We start from the raw sequence: 20,875 nt of genomic DNA, 5'->3' as shown, positions 1-20,875 counted from the left end.
GATTGATTAATAAATAAGGGAGTGGGGCTTTGCTGATGCTTTGTGTGCAAGTCAAAGCAAGCTTGCTCTAAATTCAAGGACTGCAAGCTCAGCCTGGCCTTGGAATTCAAACTTTGTCCTGCTTCCTACTTGCAATAAGATCCCTGGCCGAGAAGCCAGTGGGTGACTGTGCTGGTGGACGTGGCAGGCGAGGAGACAGCTTGCCCCGCTGCAGCATCCTGGGCTCTGCCCCGAACCCACCCAACCCGGGATCCTGCCGGGAAATGAAGCACAATTTTTAATCAGGTTTCTGCCATCCCATCAATGCTCTGTCTGCCTCTGCATCAGTCTTCTGTTTCCTGCATTTGTGTTGTCAGCCTGTGGTTTGCTCAGTAATTTCAGACCAACTTGGAGGCAGAAAAGCCATCAGCCCTGTGTTCAAAGTGCAGTTTGCCAACAGGTTTAGACAAAGTGTCCAGTATCAACCTGAACGTGATGGTACATGCAGTCTCCAAATCACCACTTTTGCCTTCAACAGTAATAGTGCCTTGGGCCAGTTTCTTCATGTCCTGAAATGTCTGGTCTTCCCTACTTTGTGAGAGATACCCCCTTTAGCTTTTACTAATGATGCTATTAAAAACCAGGTTATCCACCAATATAACTGCCCGCATTCCCTGGCGAGAAATGCAGATTTGCAATGCAAACCAGATAGATAGTAAATTTTGGACGTTTTCAGCTTATGTTTTGGGAGCTATGCTGTGGTGGGTTGGTTGCTCAGCCACTGCCAGGAAACCTCCTCCTTCCCAGCCCACCCGTGACATCAGCTTGGCTTCAGTGTCTGTGTCCACGGGGAAGAAATCATCTGAGATCCTGAGCAGGACACCCAGCCAGCCTGGGATCCGCACCTTACAGTGGGGCTGGAGGGTCACCATGGACCTCCCAAGCCGAGATGCGTTTTCCCAGAGCTCCCATCCAGCTGCAGCGTGCCACTGCCTTTGGAGGCAAAGGGAGGCGCATACAAGAGAAGAGAAAGGGGTTTATTTGAAAAATGTCTTTGTGCTTATCCGGGTGGCAGATGGACGTGGCCAGTGATTACCAAATGCAGCCACGTTCCCAGCACTGGGGCGGTGGGGAGAGCCTCAGCTCCGGCAGCCGTATGGTGCCTTGCGGAACTTGACGCTGACACAGCTGGGCACAGCTGGTGCCTCTTGGCCGCTCCATCTGTGGGGTTGGAGATGAAAACTGGAGATGAACCAAATGTTGTAGCGTCGCTGACATTAAGGATGTTTCTGCTTCTACTTATCCAAAAATAGGTGGCAAATATTTTGCTCTTTGTCATGGAGCTCTTCTGCCTTCCTCAGCATCGCCTTCTGTGTCACTAATGAATTCTTGTTTGTTTGTTACTGTTTGATTTTCTTCCCACAGAGGACTGATTTATTAATAGAAAGAAAACAAGCAATAAAGAATCCCTCCAGTTATTTAGCATAGCTTGACTTCTTACTCTTCTTTGTTAGCTAAATTAAAAGCAATCCAAATCTACAGGAACCTTACTTCTAATTTGGAGAGCTGTAATTATTAGGAGCTATATTTACCAAGACACTGTCTGAACTTGTAACCAGATTTTAAATGAGTGCATTATCAGGGTAGGGAATAAAAGAAGCTGAATTCAGTTATGCAGTTTAACCCACACTGTGTGGAGCCTCTTTTCCCTTTTCATGCCAAGAAAGTGTTTATTTACAAATTTTTCATGAGTTGACATTCGCTTTGCATACACGACTGCAAAATATCTAAACACAGCAGACTGCACATCCCTGAGATGTGCTGGAACCGGGGTTCAGTGCGAAACAGCAAAATTAGCTATATTCACTACCAGCATTTAAAAACACTAATTTTTGCATTTTCCACAAATTCAGATTTAAACACATTCTTAGTGATCATGGTTGCTTACGCCTTATGGAGACTTCTGACCTATAAAAAATTTGGAACTAGCAATATTTCTTGCTTATTATTTCAACTATGGACTTGTTTATTTTCCTTCTATTGGCTGAAAATGCATAAATGTTTGGACAAGTTTAGTCTCGGTGTGCTGACACTTTTGCCACATGCTTGAAAACATCTGAATTATCTCTGTAAAATGTATTTTAGCTTCCTGGCAATACTAGGAAAAAACCTAAACAAATTTGTTTATGTGCCTAAAAAGCATTAAAAATGCTGTGAAGCCACTTTGATACATAACAGGAGTTTGAGTTGCCACTGTACCTCTGTGCTGGGTTTAATAAAATTCACAGCAAATAGCTGATGGAATGAGCCATTTGAAGTTTGTGCTGGCACCTTGGCTTATATATATATGTGTGTGTGTGTGTGTATACATACCTACCATACTATTTAATTTTTGATCCAGCATTGTTCCCCGATGAACCTTGTAAAATGAGCTGAGCTGCAACCTGCACATCTTTGCAGAATGATTAGAGCAGGATCCAAATCCGCCTGTAAATTCAAGTTTCCCTTCATTTCCATCGCTATACGTCTCTGAATGACAGCAAATTCATTCCTGCGCTGGAGACTTGCCAGAAGTTTCTCATCTCGCTGTCTGTGGGCTGCTCGCTCCCGCTCTGGCTCTCTTTTTTTTTTTTTCTTTGAGGTTTTTCTGATGCCTATAGAGTGAGCTCAACTCAAAGGTTTGCAGCTTTGCTCTCGTCTGCTATTCTGTACAAGCCAGCCTGGGTGCCGGTACAGTCAGGAGTAGTGTGTGAACATCGGATTTCTGCCTTATTTCCCTGCAGGTGACTCAGAAACTTCACAATGCGGCTGGTAATGTATTTCATTTTCTAAATAAATACTTAAGCATTTCTCTTGTGCAGCTTTGTCAGCTTTTGGATAGATCGGCTTTCTTAGAACTAATTAAATGAAGAGATGTCGGGGGGTGGCAGATGCCTACTGGGACATGGATGCTGTTTGTTTTACTCACCAGCCAGAGATGTACAGGCAGATTTCCTCAAGGAATCTTAAATCAAGCAGCACTTTTTCCTTTAGATAAGGAGGCTTGAGCAAATACAGATTAGCAGGTGCAATTCATAATGTGCAAAGAGCTGCAGTAAGTTTATTAGGGGAACCAAAATTTAAGGCTGTGTTATGTTGTAGGCTCAGAAAGGAGAGAATCGTCTTCGTGTGCTAACAATTTAAAACAGCGTTTGAAAAAGATGCCTGAGGATTCAGAGGGCTCTGCTGAGCAGTGGTCATGCTGCTGTGGCAGAATTTCTCTAGGTTTAACTGCCCTTTTCTTTTTGCTCTGCAATTATTGGAAAAAAATGTGGCTACGGTTCATGGGTAACCCTACAGGGCTTTTCAGCCTCGGTATTCAGCAGGCATTTCAGCTCCTCTAAATACAAGCCTTTGAATAGTAAGCAGATCAATGTAGGGCTCCTGTAGCCAACAGTTCAGCTGTTTGTCAACATGTAAAATCTCACAGCTTTTGTTGGGTGCAGTACAGGCAGCTTGCTAGATTCGTATGAAGTCATCCAGGAACCGCTACGGGGACCAATCCTGGCTCTGACAATGGTCAAAGGACTGAAGTAATTCATCTCAGATTGATTTTTTTTTTTTTTTTTTTTTGCGTTCCTAACATAGTAGTTGTAACGAGCACAGATTTAGTTCTGGGAGGCTAGTTGTATGTATTTAGCATCAAAGCTCTTTTAAGAGCAAATTCTGTCTGTCTTCTTTTAGCAATACGTCCCTCAAAAACAGCTTTTGCAGTGTGTTATCTTTACACCTGATGCAAAACTGTACATCATCTCAGTACAGTGCAGAAATAGCCCATGAGGCTTTTTCATTTTCCTCTGCTTACAAACAGACTGCTTAAATGTTGTATGCATCGTTACAAAGCTATCCATCAGAAGGCAATGTATTGAAATGACTACATGTAAACACCACAGGGTAATAAATAAAACTAGGTGTTATTAACTCTGAAGAGATAAAGATAACATGCTTCTGAGACAGCACATGAGAGTTAAAGCTAATTGTGAGTGGTAGCTCAGGCGTTTCATGGGAAGGTTTCTGACACGGCAGGTGAGGATACATCCTGCACCGGCAATTCCTCACCGTGTGGCATCCGCTGCTTCTCTTAATTCAGTGGGAAAGGAGGAGGAGGTTTAACATGTTGGTATTGATATATCTGACATGGCATAGAAGATATGGCTCTTAACTCTAGTGTGGGTGGGTGTAAATAAGCAAATATTGAATTATCATTTCTACAAAGCTAAAATTAATCTGAGCTCTTATGTTATCCGGGACAACTTGTCAGATAATGTAAACTAATTTGCTAAATTGCACAGGAAAAAAGAGTGCATTAGGAATATCTAATTTACCTAGAACTGAATATTTTGATTCCCTTTATTGCCTGCTTCAAGTTTTTCAGCTTTCCAAAAGGCTAGATAAGCTTTATAGGTAGTCTCATAAATAAAAGAAATACATAAAGAACTTACCTTAGTAGCAAGATGCTGGGATTCACTTAATGTTCACGGTGCAGCAGTAAAGCCTCGTGCACTGTGTCAAATACTTTTCTCACCTGCTTGCACTATGCATTTCAAAGTACAGACACTGTATGAGACCTTCTTTTGCTTTAAATCTCTGACCTCTTAAAACTCTGATTTTATGTTACTTAAGAGTCCTGCAGGTTCTTAGTCTTGCAGTTTGTGGGCTCATGTAATCTCAATAAAACCAAGGAGACTATTTATATGCCCAAGGGCTAGGTCATCTGTTTTTTTGTTTAAAAGCTTGTATAGACCTGAAATACAGAAATGAGATCAAATGCAAGGAAAATGTTTGTTCCTACAGTAATTCCCCTGGATGCCAAAGAAAATACAGTAATAAATAATACAATAATAAATGCCATTGTTTGTTAGTGTGCCCTCTGAAGGTGAAGTCTTATTGTTTCAGAATAACTATTATACAGACTTGTAGCTATATGTAAGCTTCACAGTAAAACCAATATTTAACACTTTTTACATCTGAAAAGCCTGCATTGTAGCATCCTGGAGCATTAGAAAGGCAGTAATTCAGGTGGATAGGAGAAGTGTAGCCACCAGATGTTGTCCCAGGTTGCTGTGCTGTCCACTGAGCAATGGGGCTGTTACCTGAGTTCAAATATACTCCTCTACGACAGGTTGGATGAGTAAATACAGTGTGCAAAATCACCGCAGCAACACCAGAGGTAACATGAAAATTTCTCATGACACAATGATGTCATCAGGATTTTAATTGGAGTTCGGTCATGAGACAGATGAAGTCAGCTCTGCTCTCCCTGGATTTGGCAGAAGCTAGATGTGGAGAGATTTTCATTTAGCAAGGTCAGATCCTTCGGAGAGTATATAATGTGTTTTTGAGAAAAAATGGTGCTTGGGAAAAGATCTACTAGGCAAGAGTAACGATCAGGTCGCTTCTTCAACATCTCTACAGGAATAGGACAGTCAATTGAACTTAGACGGTACTTCATTTAAAGGTATGCCAAATAAGTGAAGATAGACATGGCCTAAAATTGTCCTTAGGAAAACTGTGAATGATGAAAAACGGGTGTTGGTAGAACCAGGCTAACACGGTTTGTACGTAGACACTGAAATGGGCCATTAAATTGGACTAGCTGATCCAGACTGAGCTGTTGGGAGACAACGTAGAAAGAAGCTCCCAGCCCATATGACTGGGTACATTTCCCAGGCAGTCTGCATGATGGGTGTAGAAACACCTTGAAGCAAGAGGCTTCAAAGTGAAGGCAGCTGCCTTTGGAGATGGCATTTGACCCCAAGCACCTCATTGCGGTCAGTCCTCCTGCCAGCCACGATGGCTCGGAGAAGCTGGTTCCTGGGAAGATGCTAAAGGTGAAATACATATACTTTGGCTAAATAGGAAAGGATTGGGAACATGAACCACTCACCAGTCTGAAACTCTGTAGTTTTCAAGGAAGGGAATTGCAAGGAATTATTTATTGTGATAGGAAGAGATGTAATAAGTAAGATGATAAAGGCATAGGTATGCTGAATATAGGAAAATTTTCCTGTTTTAGGGTCTTTTTTATAGTATGCAAAATAACCTCTACAGGGAGCCAAATGAAATTTTACTACTTAAGCACTGAAAAAGAGCTGTGACAAGCTCTGTGCCCAAATGAATACAGCACATATTGGATCAGGCAACTGGATTCATTTTTTAAAAATCTCTATTACCATTCTGCGGCAAAAGAAATTTGTAGTAAAACTTGAAGTTATTTTCAGAATTCAATGAGGTGTTTAAATAGGACTATTAAATTATAAGTGTTTAAAACACCTATAAAATGTAGTTGTTCAACAGGACTATTAAATGCAAAGCATAGCTGAGGTGCATTTCAACATCAGCAAGGCCCTTCAACCTTTCCGGCAAGAAATTAGAACAATAAAACCAGGAGAACATGGTAAACTTTTCCAATAATTCTTGCACAGGGCTGAGATTATTGTATCTGATGCTCTGTGCGAGCCAGCTGGATGTGGAGATTGGGGTAATCAACCCACCATGCCCAATTTTAACTGACATATCTGAAAACAGCTAAGCTACTTAAATGCAAAGGCATTTGCAGGAAAGTGCTCCTGAGCCCTTTGCCTCTCTGAGGAGCAGCAGCACAGTTGCCAGTCACTTTACAGAATTACCTGAAAGTACTTGTAAAAACACTTTGTAGTATCGGTACAATTCGAATCCACTGCTCCCACCAGCAAGCGATTTTGCTGAACTTTCTCCACCCAAAGCTCCCCTTCCCACCCAGGCAAATAGCACAGGAGCAAGAAGAAGTAAAACATGTTGGTGGTGCCCGAGCACATTTGCCTCCTGGGAGGTTTAGTCTTTGCAGCGATTCTGAGGTTGTATGAAACACTCTCATCTTGGTGCATTGAGTACTGCCTCAGTGCATCAAGCTAAAACCAAGAGAGGCTTCTGCTGCAGGGTATTCTGTTGTAATTACTCTTATTGCTGCACCTGAAATACCTGTAATTAGCCCCAGCTTGGCTGGCTGAGGGTGTAGGAAGCCAATAACTGAGGTGCCAGATCTCCACCCCGGTGGCATGGGAGCCAGCATTGCTCCCTTGCCTGGCCCCTCAGGTAAGAGCCAGTGCCTCCTGGAGCAGGGAGAGGGCAGGTTTGCCTTTCCATTGCCAGATGTTAGAGCCGTCCTCTACCTTCCATTTTGCTGTTGTACTTGAGTGGTGGTGGGGAAAAACAGGTAAGAGTGTGTTATTCCTCTAGTCTTCTTGGAAGGGCTGTACCTGCTTGCAGGAAATGGATCTCCTGTGGTTATTTATCTTTCATATTTGCACCTTAAAAGAAGGAATCTTAAAGGGAAAAATGTGTAACTTCTCATACAGAAATATCCTGTAGACTCTGGAGAGAGGTGACTGCTTTTCTCAGGCACAGGTCCCACATGGGTCTGGTGTGCTACTGCCTTCATCCTGTGGCTCTCCGGAAAGCAGGCTTTCTCCCCAGGCTGTGGTGAAGTGGGAATGGGAAAGTCTCTTGAGATGCTGTTGGGCAGAACCTGCTTTTCTGAGCAAGTAGATTACAACCACATTGTCTATGTAAAGCTTCTGTGACTCCCTGTATTGGATTTTGTGACTGTGATTTAAAGCTGAATTACCTTCACAGACCCTATAGGTAGAGCATTTTGTTTGATTCGATGTGAGTAGGATGTAACTGACCTGGCCTCGGTTGCATTACTGCTTCCAACCTTAATGACTGTGTTTGATCAAATTTTTATACATGGGAATGGACTGTACTTTGTAACGTTGTTCACATGATATGTTTGTCTCCCTGAAGAACATAATGTCATATTTTCTTTGGGGATCGATATTTTGATAAACTCCAATTTGGGAAGAAACAGTTTCCCCTGATCACAAACTGGGGGGTGTGTGTGGAAATCCCCTTCGTTCTTACCCACACAAAACACACAGAAGCCATTCTGTTAGTGTGTGCTGATGCTGGCAATGCTGCTCTGGTCCATGCTCTCCATCTGCTACAGCCTCATGAAGGGGTGCTGCCAGGGTCTCCTGGGCATAGATGGGGCTGAGGAAAGTCTCACCACAGGTCCTTTCTGACGGAGCAAGACCCACCAGGAATGGGCTGTGATCAGATCTGGAAGGCACAGGCAGCTCTCACCTCTTTGTCCAGAAGCTATGTAGCATTTTTGTAACTGGAGACATTGCAATACCTGTTTGGTACTATTATAGTGAAAGGTCCATGGCACTGCTGTTTCCAAACCATGGGTGAAGTCAGAAATCTGGTATTTTTACAGAATACACTGTTACAGATGGGTGAGATAAATGATGGTTCATACCTGCACCCCATAGTCCTGATGAAACTTTTAATGTGGGCAGGGCTGGGGCTAGAATGTTCATGGTGGTGAAAGGTGGCTGCACCCATGCATGGGTGGATTTTGGCTATGCCAGACCCTCCTGCCGAGGGACTCGGGTGGTGGCAGCATCATGGTGTCCTTCGTGTCCTTGTTATACCATCTAGCAGTGTCTGCTCCAAGCCATGGTCATCTTGCTTTGCATATCTAGAGTGTGACCAGTTTCTCTCATCTTGTGTCTCGCTTTGTCACCTGCTGTTTGCTCTCTCGGTGCTGAAGATGGCTCCCGAGTCCTGGAGTTTGGCTAGTGTTTCCAGCAGCAGCAGCTGGTGGAATGAAGGATATTAGCTCTGCCCACAAACCTGCTCTCTCCCACAAGAGGGAAAGCAAACAAACTAACTGGGAAGTTGAAACAGGTGATTTTGTTCCATCTGTAGTTTCAGGGCAAAATATTTTTCATTTCCTGTCCTAAAGATACGTTGGGCAGCGCTGCGCCTTGTGGAAGAGTTGCAGGGGTTATCTGCAGCCAATTTAATTGCAGAGAAACAAATACTGTTTGCAAGCTGCTCCACAGTAACATTTGGGTGAGATGTGATATGGTATGGCATTGTAAAGCTTGATATTAATTTTTAATAATCTTTGGATACCCTTTGGAGGGATGACCTCCATGGAATATTAGTCCCTGCCCTTCAAAGCTCTAGCTTTCCTGCTGGATAAATTGTACAGTAGCAAATATCTATTTCCAGGGGCTCACAATCAACTTCTACTTGTTCAAAAGTAAGTGGCAAGGACTGTGTGTCTCCTGTCCAGAGGCATGTCTGGTTGCAACTGCTCAGGACAGAAGCTTTTGATTATAGAAAATATAAGTTGTTCCTAGTCTGATAAGAGTGTTTTGAGAAGCTCCTAAGGAAAAAGTAAATTGATTTGTAAGAAACGGAAAGTTTTTTTTTTTTAATTTTTTTTTTAAAGAAGATCTAATAGACTGCTTTGTAGGCTTTTCTGTGCTAGCTCTGTTTACTAGGATAGAAACATCTTTATACAATGCTAGAATACATCAAAAAAATGTAGTTTCCTACAACTTGCAACTCCGCTCACTCTGAGAATGATCAGAAACGAGGAAAATCCTGTTGAAGTTACTTTCCCCACCCCCCCTTTCACAAGTCCTACCATACATTCATCCATGTTAGTGAGTCCTAACTCTGGTGTGTTAATTTAGTGCATCTTGCTTATTCTTGATAAGCTTGAAAAAAATTAGGGCACGTTAACACCTACTGCAGTCCTGCGTCAAATTGCCTCTTGGCAGATCTCCTTGTATCAATTTCTGCAGCACCGGAGGTAGCTGAGCTTGATCTTTCTTTTGCCATCCTGGGCACAATCCCAGAAACATTAGGTTTGGAAATCTTTCAGCAGAAATGGCTGGTGATTATGCTAGCTGCCTGCCAACATGTCCCTGGCCAGGAAGCGGCAGGAATAACGGCCACACCTCGACAAATGGCCTAACGAGCTGAATTCGTGTCCATTTGGAAACAGGTTATTCATGAGTGCAAAGCAAACCCAACAGCTCTTGTATTTCCTTTTAGACCCTTCTTAATATTCTGTTTTCTTGCTGTTGGTAGACCAGCTTTGAATAAGCAACTACTTCTATGTTGATACTTGAGTGCTGGTCAGGTACTGGTGTCATAGGAGGAGCTCAAGGCTGATGACGGATGGCCTTTGCTAGTTCCCCAGCTGACCCATCTCTGCTGGTATGATGTGATGTGACCAGCTCTGCCAACAACCCATCTTGCGTAATGTAAGATATTGCAGACTTTCTTATTTAAACCAGGAAATAAATTACTCTTATGAAAGCACAATGAAAAAAATACCTTGAATGCAAACTCAAGAGATACGGAGATTAACAGGGCATCGCAACCTGTAAACAGTGAAGGGCAACCAAGGATGTTCTTGGTGGGCTGTTCCTGTTACTGACCTGTTGGTACCCGCTGCTGACAGGAGTGGGTCACAGTGGATGTGCTTCTGTCACCAGCTGTAGGGCTTCTCTTTTCCTTTTTGTTTTCACATCCTTCTCCAGGATGAAGCTGCAGCTGCAAAGGTCACCAGACGTCAGATGCTGCACGTCAGTGTTATTATCCTCAGAAGAAAATTGCATCACTTAAGCTAATTACCAAATGGCATTTCTCCTCTGAAAAATTACATACCTGGGCTCTCTAGGAACACAGTATGCACAGCTTTGAAAGCGAAGTCATTCCTAAGGCTTTTTGAGCGATGCGATTTAGTTAACCTACTTCCTACAGCACAATTAAGTGTAGCTGAATAATGGCTGTACAGGAATGACCTTTCCTCAGAAAAAATCTGGTCCTCGTGCATTTGGTATCTCACTAAGAAGGTTTGCACAGCAGCTAGTATACAGTTAGTGCTCGAAGAGTTACCAAAGTCATTCCCTAGGAGGGTGAGCTCCTCTCCGCTCTTGATGTCATCTTGGCTGCAGAAGGGTTAGCACGCGTGAGCTGCTGGCCAAAGCATCCTCCCTTCAATTTATCAGCTTCATGGGAAGCAATGGAATTAAAATCTTTGGGACACAGTTTGAAGACATGGGGAAGCAGAGGTGTTTGGGAGCGTTGCCTGGTCTGTAGGTACCTGGCAGAGGGGGTGGCAGGCAGAGCAGCTTCTACGTTTTATGGGTTGTGTTTGTTTTGTTGTCTTTTTTTTTTTTTTTTCTCCTGTAAGAGGATGAGTGAACAGGTCATTCCCCTTTCATATGTGCCCAGCAGTTCGTATCTTACTCTGGATAAATTCTTGGACAAGCCTGGATGTTAACAGCAGCGGTACAACCCGGTAGAGGTTTGGTCTTGTTTCTGAGTACTTTCAGGGTATTTTAAAGTCAGATGCAAAATTCTTCATTTATCCCTTTCTTTGCTGTGACACTTCCTGGTACAACATCCTTTAGTAATAAAATAAGACTCCTCTAATCAGTACAAGTGAACAAGTTTTGAAATGTTGTAGTCAAAAATGTGACCTCAGCTCTTATTTCTCAAGCCAGTAGGTTGTCTCTGAGTCTCTAGTGTGAATCCCAAAGGCAGGTTTCCGTGTAGCTTTATGCCATCAGAAGAAGTACTGAAAGAGCAAAATCTGAAGAGGGAAGATTTGGCTAAAATAGCACTTTGCAGATTTGCAAAGCTTTTTTCATCAGATCTGCTAGCAGGGTCGGATGAGATACTGTTGATGCATCAGTATTAAGAGCTTGCTGTTTGTTTTCCAGCTCCACTGTCCTGGTTTCGGCTGGAACAGAGTTAACTTTCTTCCCAGTAGCTGGTACAGTGCTGTGTTTTGGATTTAACATGAGAACAGTTGATAACGCACTGATGTTTTAGTTGTTGCTAAGTAGTGCTTACACCCGTCAAGAACTTTTCAGCTTCCCATGCTCTGCCTGGTGCACAAGAAACTGGGAGGGGGCACAGCCAGGACAGCTGACCCAGGCTGGCCAAAGGGCTATGCCATACCGTATGATGTCATGCCCAGTATATAAACTGGGGGAGTCAGCCAGGGGGCAGTGATCGCTGCTTGGGGATGGGCTGGGCATCAGTCAGCGGGTGGTGAACAGTTGCATCACCTGTTTTTCCTGGGTTTTTTCCTTTTTTTTTTTCCTGCTTTCCTTTTCACTACAATTTATTATTATATTTTATTTCAATTGTTAAACTGTTCTTATCTCAACCCACGAGTTTTCTTACTTTCACCCTTCCAATTCTCTCCCCTATCCCACTGTGGGGGGGTGAGCGAGTGCCCATGTGGTGCTCAGTTGCCAACTGGGGTTAAACCACAACAACCACATTTTGCAGAAATATTCTTGCTTCATATTTTTAATGAAAAATACATATTTCTGGCCTTCTGTGTTTGCAGAGGGTAGCTTACAAATGTGAAGCCCAAAGGCAAATAAAGCACCAATATTTACAGCTGTTTAGAGTCACTCTTTTTAAATAAAGTTTCATGACATTTGATGTTTTGGTTTTTGGATTCTGAATGGTAATATACTGTTTGTGAAGTATCTTATGAATTACTAAAACCGTATCAGATATTGTAAGTTAATCATAAATGCTGTAAACTGTCATTTGAAAAACTTTTTTTAAACATAGAATTATATTTTATAAATCCTGTTTTGAGATATTTCCTCCCACCTCATAAATTACTTGCAAATTATTTAAGAAAAGAAGAAACAGGAAGTAAAATTGAAACCTTTGATGTCAGTTTTTCTCTATTTTTATCTTTCTCCTCACTTTTTATCTCCTTTCCGTTCCAAGGCTTTCATGCAGTGACTGAGTACAGCATTCCTTGTCCTTTGTATAAAATATAATAGATGGTAGGCTTATTTTTAACTATTGCTATATTGTCTAACCACCTAGATATACCAGCCATTACGTGCATTATACTGGCAATGTGCAGTCTCAAGGAGGAAACAAAGTCTTTCTGTTCTTATTTTCTTTTTGTTGGTTTTTTTTTTTTTTAAATCTGTCTTTTACTGAAGCCATGGGCTGGGGCGCTGCACTGGCCATCATGCAGAAGTGTCCCTGCCACAGCAGTGGCAACAGTAGCCCGGATCCTGAGCAGTGGTGGCTGGGCAAGGTGACATCCTCTTAGATGAAATCGTCTGCTTCACAGTCCAGTGGCTTAGGTGGGCTTACAGCCTTCTGTGGTCGCCTATACATCACACTATACTTTCTCCCTATACATCTAGACCTGCCTTGCCCTTGACAGGAGAAGATACAGCTCAGCAGTATGCCAAGGAGCTCCTAAGCTCAGGAACTGTTGGGTGGGACTGTATCTTCTGGTCATATTTGAGTTTGCTACTTATTTTCCAACAAATGCCAATATCCAGTCCTGAAAGTTGCGGACCTACAGTCCCTGTAATGTGCCGGAGGGTTTATGGGGACTGCTCCTCTCCATCCCCTTTCTGGTGGGAGAAGCTCCAACATTTTCTCTGGGGATGAGAAGCTTTCTCCATAGCCTGGCCAGTCTGGTGACTTGTCCACAGGCTGTTGCTTCTCAGTGAAGGAACCTGGGTCTAATATCCCAGCTGCAGGAATGTTGCCATTAGATTTGCATGTAAATCTAATTATATCTTCCAGTATCTGTTGCATTTCACCTGTTAATGGTAAGTTTAATCTGCCCTCAAGTTCACCAAATTTCAGCATTCCTTATGGTCTTCATTAGGTTTGACTGAATACTAGTATCATCTGCAAATCTTGCACCCTTGCTGCTCATTGGTTTTTCTGTATCAATAATAAAAGTAATACTTTTATTATTGGTACAGAAAAGTAAAGATGGAGCTCTGTGAAGCTCTTCTCAAGCTGTGGAAGTTTTGCTCATTTTATTCCTGAACGCTGCACATATACATCCTGATATTTAAGTAGGGAATTCATTTACATGCTATATAGCTCAGCTACTCCTCAACCACTTCCATTTTGTCCCTGTTTCAGAATATTATTTACATTTATTAAAAAACAGTTGAACAATATTTGTCTAAGTTTATTTAAAAAACCCAGAGTAAGCTAGCTGCTTTCAGAGTTACATAGGCATTTCAGATGAGTTTCCTATTAATACTTTAAACAGCTTCAATGAACCTGTTTTTAAAGTATTTAAAGGGTTTTACATGCTCATAACCGAATAAATGAGCAGTTCTTTAAGCAAGCTTTTGTTTAAGACAATCTCTGCAGCTTGTGCATCTCCTGTAGAAATACACTGTTGCAGGGTGATTCTGCATTTGTGCTCTGTGGCAAATAGTCTTGATTCTGGTAAAAGGTTACTGGATTTCAGGTGTATCTTAAAGAATTTATTTTCCTTGAGCAAAAGCTCGTTGTACAAAGGTAATTTGGTACCAGCAGTGCTCCTAGATGGGCAGCTTTTGATTTATATGGAAATAAAAGTGGCAGAGCAATACTATTTCCTACCTTAGGAAGCATCTCTCTTGTCATTCTGAACGAGGCCACTCTTGCTGGTTCTCACTGTATAAACTGAAATGCTCAGACCCCTTAATGTTGCTGGCCCTATGGTATCTGCGTCTGTATTGAACTTACGTACTGCACTTACTAAAGCTGACACAAGGGTTTGCTTCACATGGGAAACGTGTTGTTATTGCTGTTTGTCCATACATTGCTCTCTGAATTTCATGTACATGCATGTGATACACAAGGTATGTAGAATATCACCATCTTTTCTCTGTGCGACAGGGAGTGGGGGGGGAAAAAAAAATAAACCTCCAAATTCAAATGAGCCACAGAAACCCAAAGGCTTGTTCTCTCTGTTCTCATTGAAAGTAATGTTCTCATTAACAGTAATGCTGATTTTTCTGTTAACCTTAACAGGAACAGGCTGAGGCAAATGCTGAGAGCATTTAAAATTCCCTTCTGTATGTTTAATATTAAGAACAATCTTAGTGTCACAAAAAAGTCTGTTAGTTTGTTGTTCGTTTTTTTTTTGTTTTTTTTTTTTTTTGTCTTAGGATTTCAGATTTACCACAAAAATTGCCATAAATCATGCAGCAGCTGAGTTATCCTCTCTCATTTTGAGAGACATATATCAACATCAGGCTAGTCTGGCATGTCCTACCTGTTTTTATATCACCAAGAAGACGTAGAAGGTGCTTTGTATAGCTAGGCTTGTCTCTCAAAGATTAAAGTCTTCCTGGTTTTGTAGACTGAGTGGGATTTTGCCCTTTAAGTTCTGCAGGTGATTTTTTTCAAATGCAATCCAAATATGTAGTTAAAAGTAATAACCTTCTGTGTTGCTTTGTTAGGATGCTAGCTTGGTGTGTTTTTGCATCTTCTCTTGGTGTGATGGACAAGAAAATCTGGCTGGGTGAGCAATGGGTCTTCCCTTTAGCTGATCCCTCTGGAGTCAGTGGGCACCTTTCAGAGCCCTTGCTTGGGCTGGGGAAGGCTTTCAGGCAGCCCATCATGCGTCCATTACTTTTGTTGTCTCCCCGCCTCGTTCACCACTTTTGCTTGGGAGAGAGCAACGTGACTTTATTCCAGTCATTTTGTCTGTTTATTTTTGTACTCTTGCCTTGGATGAAAATTGCTGGTCAGGGCAAATGCTGTCTTCAAGACTCTTTCAGCTATACAGTGAGGGCAGCTGCCTTTGGATGCTACTGTAACGATTGCTTTTTTGTTTGGTTGTTTTTTTCTTTTTAAGGTCTTATTTTAATTCCACAACAAAAGATCCTTGAGACTATAACTTCCTATTCTACTAGGAACCTACAGAGTGTAGCATTCAGTTTTTCAAAGTTAGCTAGGCGCCTAAAATTGTAGGGTAATATTTAAATAGTCTACCTTTTTTCTTTTGCCCAAAATGTCCTGAGCTACTAGCCCCCTGTCTCTCCTTCTTTCTATGGGAAACGCAAGAGGCAAGCCAATAAAGCCAGCAGTGGCTGATGGGGCATTTTCCATTGAACTGCAATGCTGTGGTGCTGGTTATTGATCTGAAATGTGGGTAGCAGCGTGATTGCTTCCAAATTGTGATGGAAAATGTCCACTCACAAAGGAAGAGATGCAAAAGCTGGCTGGAAACGCTGGTGGATTTTAGGCTCAGCAGAGAGTCGAGGGGGTGTACGTGTGCATAAGCCCCTCTCAGGTCCGTTTTGTTGGCAAGCGTTTCAGCAACCGATTAGAGGTGTGTCAAACTCCTCATCCCGCTGGTCTCATAAAAATGGGATCTGCGTATACGTAAAAATAGAGACCCAAACTGGGTAAAACTAAACTGGAGTGTTAAGACTGAAACGTATGTCCCAGGCGAAATGATTGATCTTAAAGTATCTGTTTAAAAAAATTGCTGCTAATTGAAAGTCATTCTCAGTGGAGGCCTTAGTTAAATGCAGTATCACAGGAACCATGTGAACACAAACCGTAACTAATTTCAAAGCAATTGTGACTTTGGGCAAACTTATCCTTTCATGAAGTCTGAAAGCAAGGTAACATCATCTCTTCTTTAGTACAAAGAGCACCAGCAAATTAATGTCACCGAAGCAGAGAATTTAATGGCTGTTCTGCAAATTAAAAGCTACTTTCTCCTTAAGTTTATGATTTGAAGTAATGTTCCCGAGTGAAGTGTTGTAATTAAAAGTAAAACAAAGGCCTGAGGATGATAGATGTGACCCGCGGCACTCGCATGCTGAGAAGTCTGTGTAATTTTTTCCCAGAAGAAGGTAGATGGGAGATTCATCATCAGGACAGCAAACATATTCAAGCAGGGGTGGGGGAAGCAATTACATAGAGACCTGTCACTATGAGAAGCCTATGAATATTCTTACCCAAATTTTAATTTAAAATATTTGTTTAATTGTCTGTTGGGAGACTTGCTGTTCATTTCATAAGCAAAGCAATGAGTTTGGTGATGGATGTGCCGCATCAGACTGGGAGGTGTTCTCTGCGTGAAGATGAAGTGGCCTAAGACACCGAGTACTAGTGGTGCCTGTCACAACCCTAAAAATAACAGCATTAAGTAATTTAGCATCTTACATTTATAATTGAGTATGACTTATCCAGTGATCTCCGACAGTGTAAATTGTATTGTACTAGGGGAGCTCAAACCAGTGGACAAGATTAATGGCCATATAATGGGAAGAGAAGTCTGAAAACACTTTCTTCATACAGAAATTAAGAGGCATTAATTTAGACAAAAAAGGCATAAATGTTTGAAGACATTGGCTTGCTAGGAGTGATAACATGTATAATAACAGCACTTTTCAAGTTTATTACTGTTTTCAGTATCACAGATGGCTGCAAATTGTAGGGCGCTCTTCTATTGTGTCTTCCCCCTCTGCCAAATTAACAAAAGAATGTTAAATCTTGGCTAGCCTTAATACGGTGCATATGTTAACGATGGAAATTGCTTCATTGTGCTGCTAAATTGATGGAAACAAGAAAAGATGTGGGGAAATGTGTGTTTTAGTTGGTACTGGGTATTATTTTGGGATTCAGACTTATGTTCTGCACATAGTGGGGCTCTCTGGAAGATGAATACATTTGCATTTCATGTTTGCCAGCACATTTCTGTTTTGAGTGCTTTCATGTTTCAGTTGCTACTGGGTATATTTCAGGACAGAAACTTATGTTCGGTATAAACTGGAGTTCTCTAGAAGGTGAATAACTACATATTTGGCAGTAGGCTTCTGTTTTGAGCGATTGCATCTCAACTGGCCACGCAGAGACACGTTTCTCATCAATGTGTTGCTTTGAATTATAAAGAGGCGATTGCCTTGATCTCAGCCTGGCTTCTGGTGACTGGAGAGGCAGATTCCAACCAAGTCCTGGAGATAAAGCAGGGCTGTAGCAGGCAGGAGGTTATAGCTGGCCGAGCCCTATGTCTCTTGTTGCGGATTTTGGGAAGTGTGTAGGCGAGAGAAGGGACTGCAGACAGCTGAAGAGCAATATCCTAGCTAATAGATTCGAATGCTGGGGGGGATCTTCTCCTCTGAGCTTGTCTCGATGACAGCATTTGTGTGTGGGTCACTTGGGTCATGATTCAGAGATCCTGGTGTGCTCTTTGCTCTTCTGGATGCTCAGCTAATCATCATAGGGTCTGAGCAGTCACAGTTGCATCTGAAATCTATAAGTACATCCAAGTATTCTCCAGTTCTCCCTCCCTACTCCAGACTGTGTACCCAAAATGAAGGAAAAGCTTTGCTCTTGGTCTCTGTGCTTTTGATTCACTTTGTGAAATGAAAATTGCTTCCATTTCTTCCCCAGACTGAATAATGAAATGCCCTGATGATATTGTGATGAGCATATAGGAGAGATCAGAAAGAAAAGTGGCGATGCAGACTGAGGTTTGAAATGTATGTGCAAAGATGTTGGTTCCCTCACCAAACAAAGAGGAGAAAGCAAGCCATATAGAATAGAATATTATTTATAGAATAAAACAGCTCTTTGTGGAATAGTTTTAACTTTGACAGACTCCATCCTATGGCATAGGGGGGAAGTGGGGTAAAGTTGGGTTGTGTAGTTAGAAAAAGCATCAGGAATGCATGAGGGGGTTGAGTGTTTGGATTAGGTTACTTTAATTCTGGCATTGAATTTGGCATTTAATTCTGGCAACTTAAATGCTGGCATTTAGTGTGACATCATTTTTTGTGCTACATATGTAAGTTCTAAGACCTTTCCACTCATCCCAGCTTTCCAGGCAGGCACAAGAGTGATATCTCTGCTAGTCCTAGTCTACATTGGACCACGTTGGCAGAGGTCACTGGACCATGAAAGTATTGCACCTGACAGATTTTAGTGGTCAGCATAACTTTCTATCCTTGCTCTTTCAACTGTGTGCTCTTAGTACAATTTGTAAAGCAGATGAGAAAGTCTTATATATCTATATACAGAAAGAATTTTTGTAGGGACCACGGTATGACTTGGAAGTCTTCCCTTATAAAACCAGTAGAAAACTGGATATTTGTATTTTCTTATGAACAGACCTGCCTTTGCTATTGGAAAATGTTTCCTACTCTTACATAGCCATGGTTTAAGGAAAGCAGACCAATGTGAGAGCATAGCCACTTTGCACTGGTTTAATATCACTTTTGTGCAGCCCAAGTTGCTCTTACTGAAAGTCTTAAATTATGTGTTCAGTGCTTCCTTTCTGCTCATTTTAAGCTCAGTGGGAATAATTGCATTGCCTTTGTCCACAATTTCTTGGAGAGTCAGCAACTGGGCTTTCTTGGAGCTAGTCCTCTTTATTGTTCAACAAAACAGAGCTCTGATTTTATTTATTCTACTTTTAAGCCATTCCATAACGCACTGTGTGGCAGAGAGGCATGGGGAGGGATGGGAAGACTCCATGATCCTCTCATCATACTGACTTGCTGATCACTGCTGGGCGTTTTCATATCTATGCTCACAAGTTTACGTACAGGTGCATTGTACAAATCTGAACAAATGCACTGGTCTTGGCACAGATACCCCTTCAAATCCCATCTGGAGCGGGAATGTGATGATCTCCTGAAGATCACAGTGGCTTTCTGAGATTTTTCTTAGTGTTTATTTTGAGCTGTAACAATATGGTTTGCCAAATAAAGACCAATGCAGTAATAAAACTTGATATAAATACATTTCGATGACAAAATATTTGCAGGGAGGCGTATTACATTTTCTCAGAAGTTAATAAATTGAGCTAAAAATGTTAAAACTGTTTTCTTCAAATAATAAAGAATTGAACACATACTTTGTGTAGGGAGGGTAAGGAAGAAGATAATCACTGAGAGTGTATTCATTTCAGCCTGCTTGGAACACAACCTATTTTGTATTTTCCCTTGTGAGAAAATCCAAATGTGTAACCAGAAGCTCTCCTTGACCTTCTTGCACCGGAGTAGCCATCCAGCTAAGTCTGCTAATGGAGTTCACTTTAATACACTGATGTTGCTGTTTGGAGCACATTCAGATATGAATTATGGCCATGAAGAAATATTTTTCTGATTCAGCTCTTCCACCTGCGGAGCTGCCCTGTGCAATCGCTGAGCCCACAGCACAGCGCAGCTCTCCAGGGCCACCTGCGATCCATCACCGTGCATGGGCACTGCTGAGACATCGGTGTGAGCAACACAGGGAGCTGAAAGAAAAACCCACGGTGTGTTGTGATATAATTTATGCTAGTAAGCAGATTTAAATTATGTAAATTACTGTCTGCACTGAATCTGCCATCTGGAAAAAGTTATGCATACAAAAATCTGTTGGGGCAATGTGAGGGACAGAGTATCATTGAAAAGGGAGATGGGTTGATGGAATAAAACCAACCTGCTCTAGGAAAATTTATTCATGTGCTACAGTCCAGTGGTAAAGCTATTCTTCTGTAATAGCTGGTTTAATTTAGTAGGACTGAAACAATTCTTTAAAGCTACTTTGGAGTTTGAATACTTCCTTGTTACTGGGACCAGATAAATGCTTGTTAGGATGCAAAGAAGGAGCAGGAGCTGATATATCCAGAGCTGCAGGTGTGCAGGGGCCAGTCAGCAATGTAAGAATAGGTGCAGAGGAGATGAGATCTGGCTTGACAATTTTTGGGCAGAGAATAGATTCTGCAGCCATCCTACATGTAACCTATTTTGTAGTAAATGAGAATTAGAGGGGTAAAAGGCTACAGCATTTGCTACCTCTCTAGCATGTTAGCCATCCTGGTGTCTCTTAGGTCAGAGCAGATTTGTCTGGTTTCTCCTCTCCCAAAGTAAGAGCTCCCGTGAGCTGGAGGACCATGTATCTTGGAGCTCCATCACCTAATGACATAGGCTTTCTGGGCAACATGTCCTTTCATAAGCAGGTATTGCCTTACCTTCTGCTCCCAAGAGGTCCCAAGGTAAGACCTCTGCAGAGCATGTTACAGAAATCAATGCTGACAGGGGGATGGATAAGGACTTGTAGGACTGCCTAGAAAGGCAGAGTTTTGTTCTTCATGTGCTCACAAACAGTAAAGCCTCTTGGCTTTTCAACAAACCCACTTACATGTTTCAACTCAGCTACTTTTGTGTGCCTTCAGTTTAAAGAAGCAGGAGGCTCTCAGTGATGTGTC

General features: G+C 42.0%; 1 protein-coding gene across 1 annotated transcript in view; it reads left to right on the top strand.

Moving 5' to 3' along the window:
- Nucleotides 1-2,700: 2,700 nt before the first annotated feature.
- Nucleotides 2,701-20,875, top strand: part of SCHIP1 (schwannomin interacting protein 1) — a 188,276-nt gene continuing 170,101 nt past the window's right edge. Inside the window, exon 1 of the mRNA XM_087740024.1 lies at nucleotides 2,701-2,790. Coding sequence (XP_087596150.1) covers nucleotides 2,782-2,790 — 9 coding nt within the window. The 5' untranslated portion in view covers nucleotides 2,701-2,781. The remainder of the gene's footprint in view (nucleotides 2,791-20,875) is intronic.

This window comes from Nipponia nippon, unplaced genomic scaffold (genome assembly GCF_047370975.1).
Source record: "Nipponia nippon isolate SJK-2023a ecotype South Korea unplaced genomic scaffold, ASM4737097v1 scaffold_7, whole genome shotgun sequence".
NCBI classification, from domain to species: domain Eukaryota; kingdom Metazoa; phylum Chordata; class Aves; order Pelecaniformes; family Threskiornithidae; genus Nipponia; species Nipponia nippon.
The sequence above is the reverse complement of the archived record's forward strand: the minus strand, read 5'-3'. Positions and strand labels throughout refer to the sequence as shown.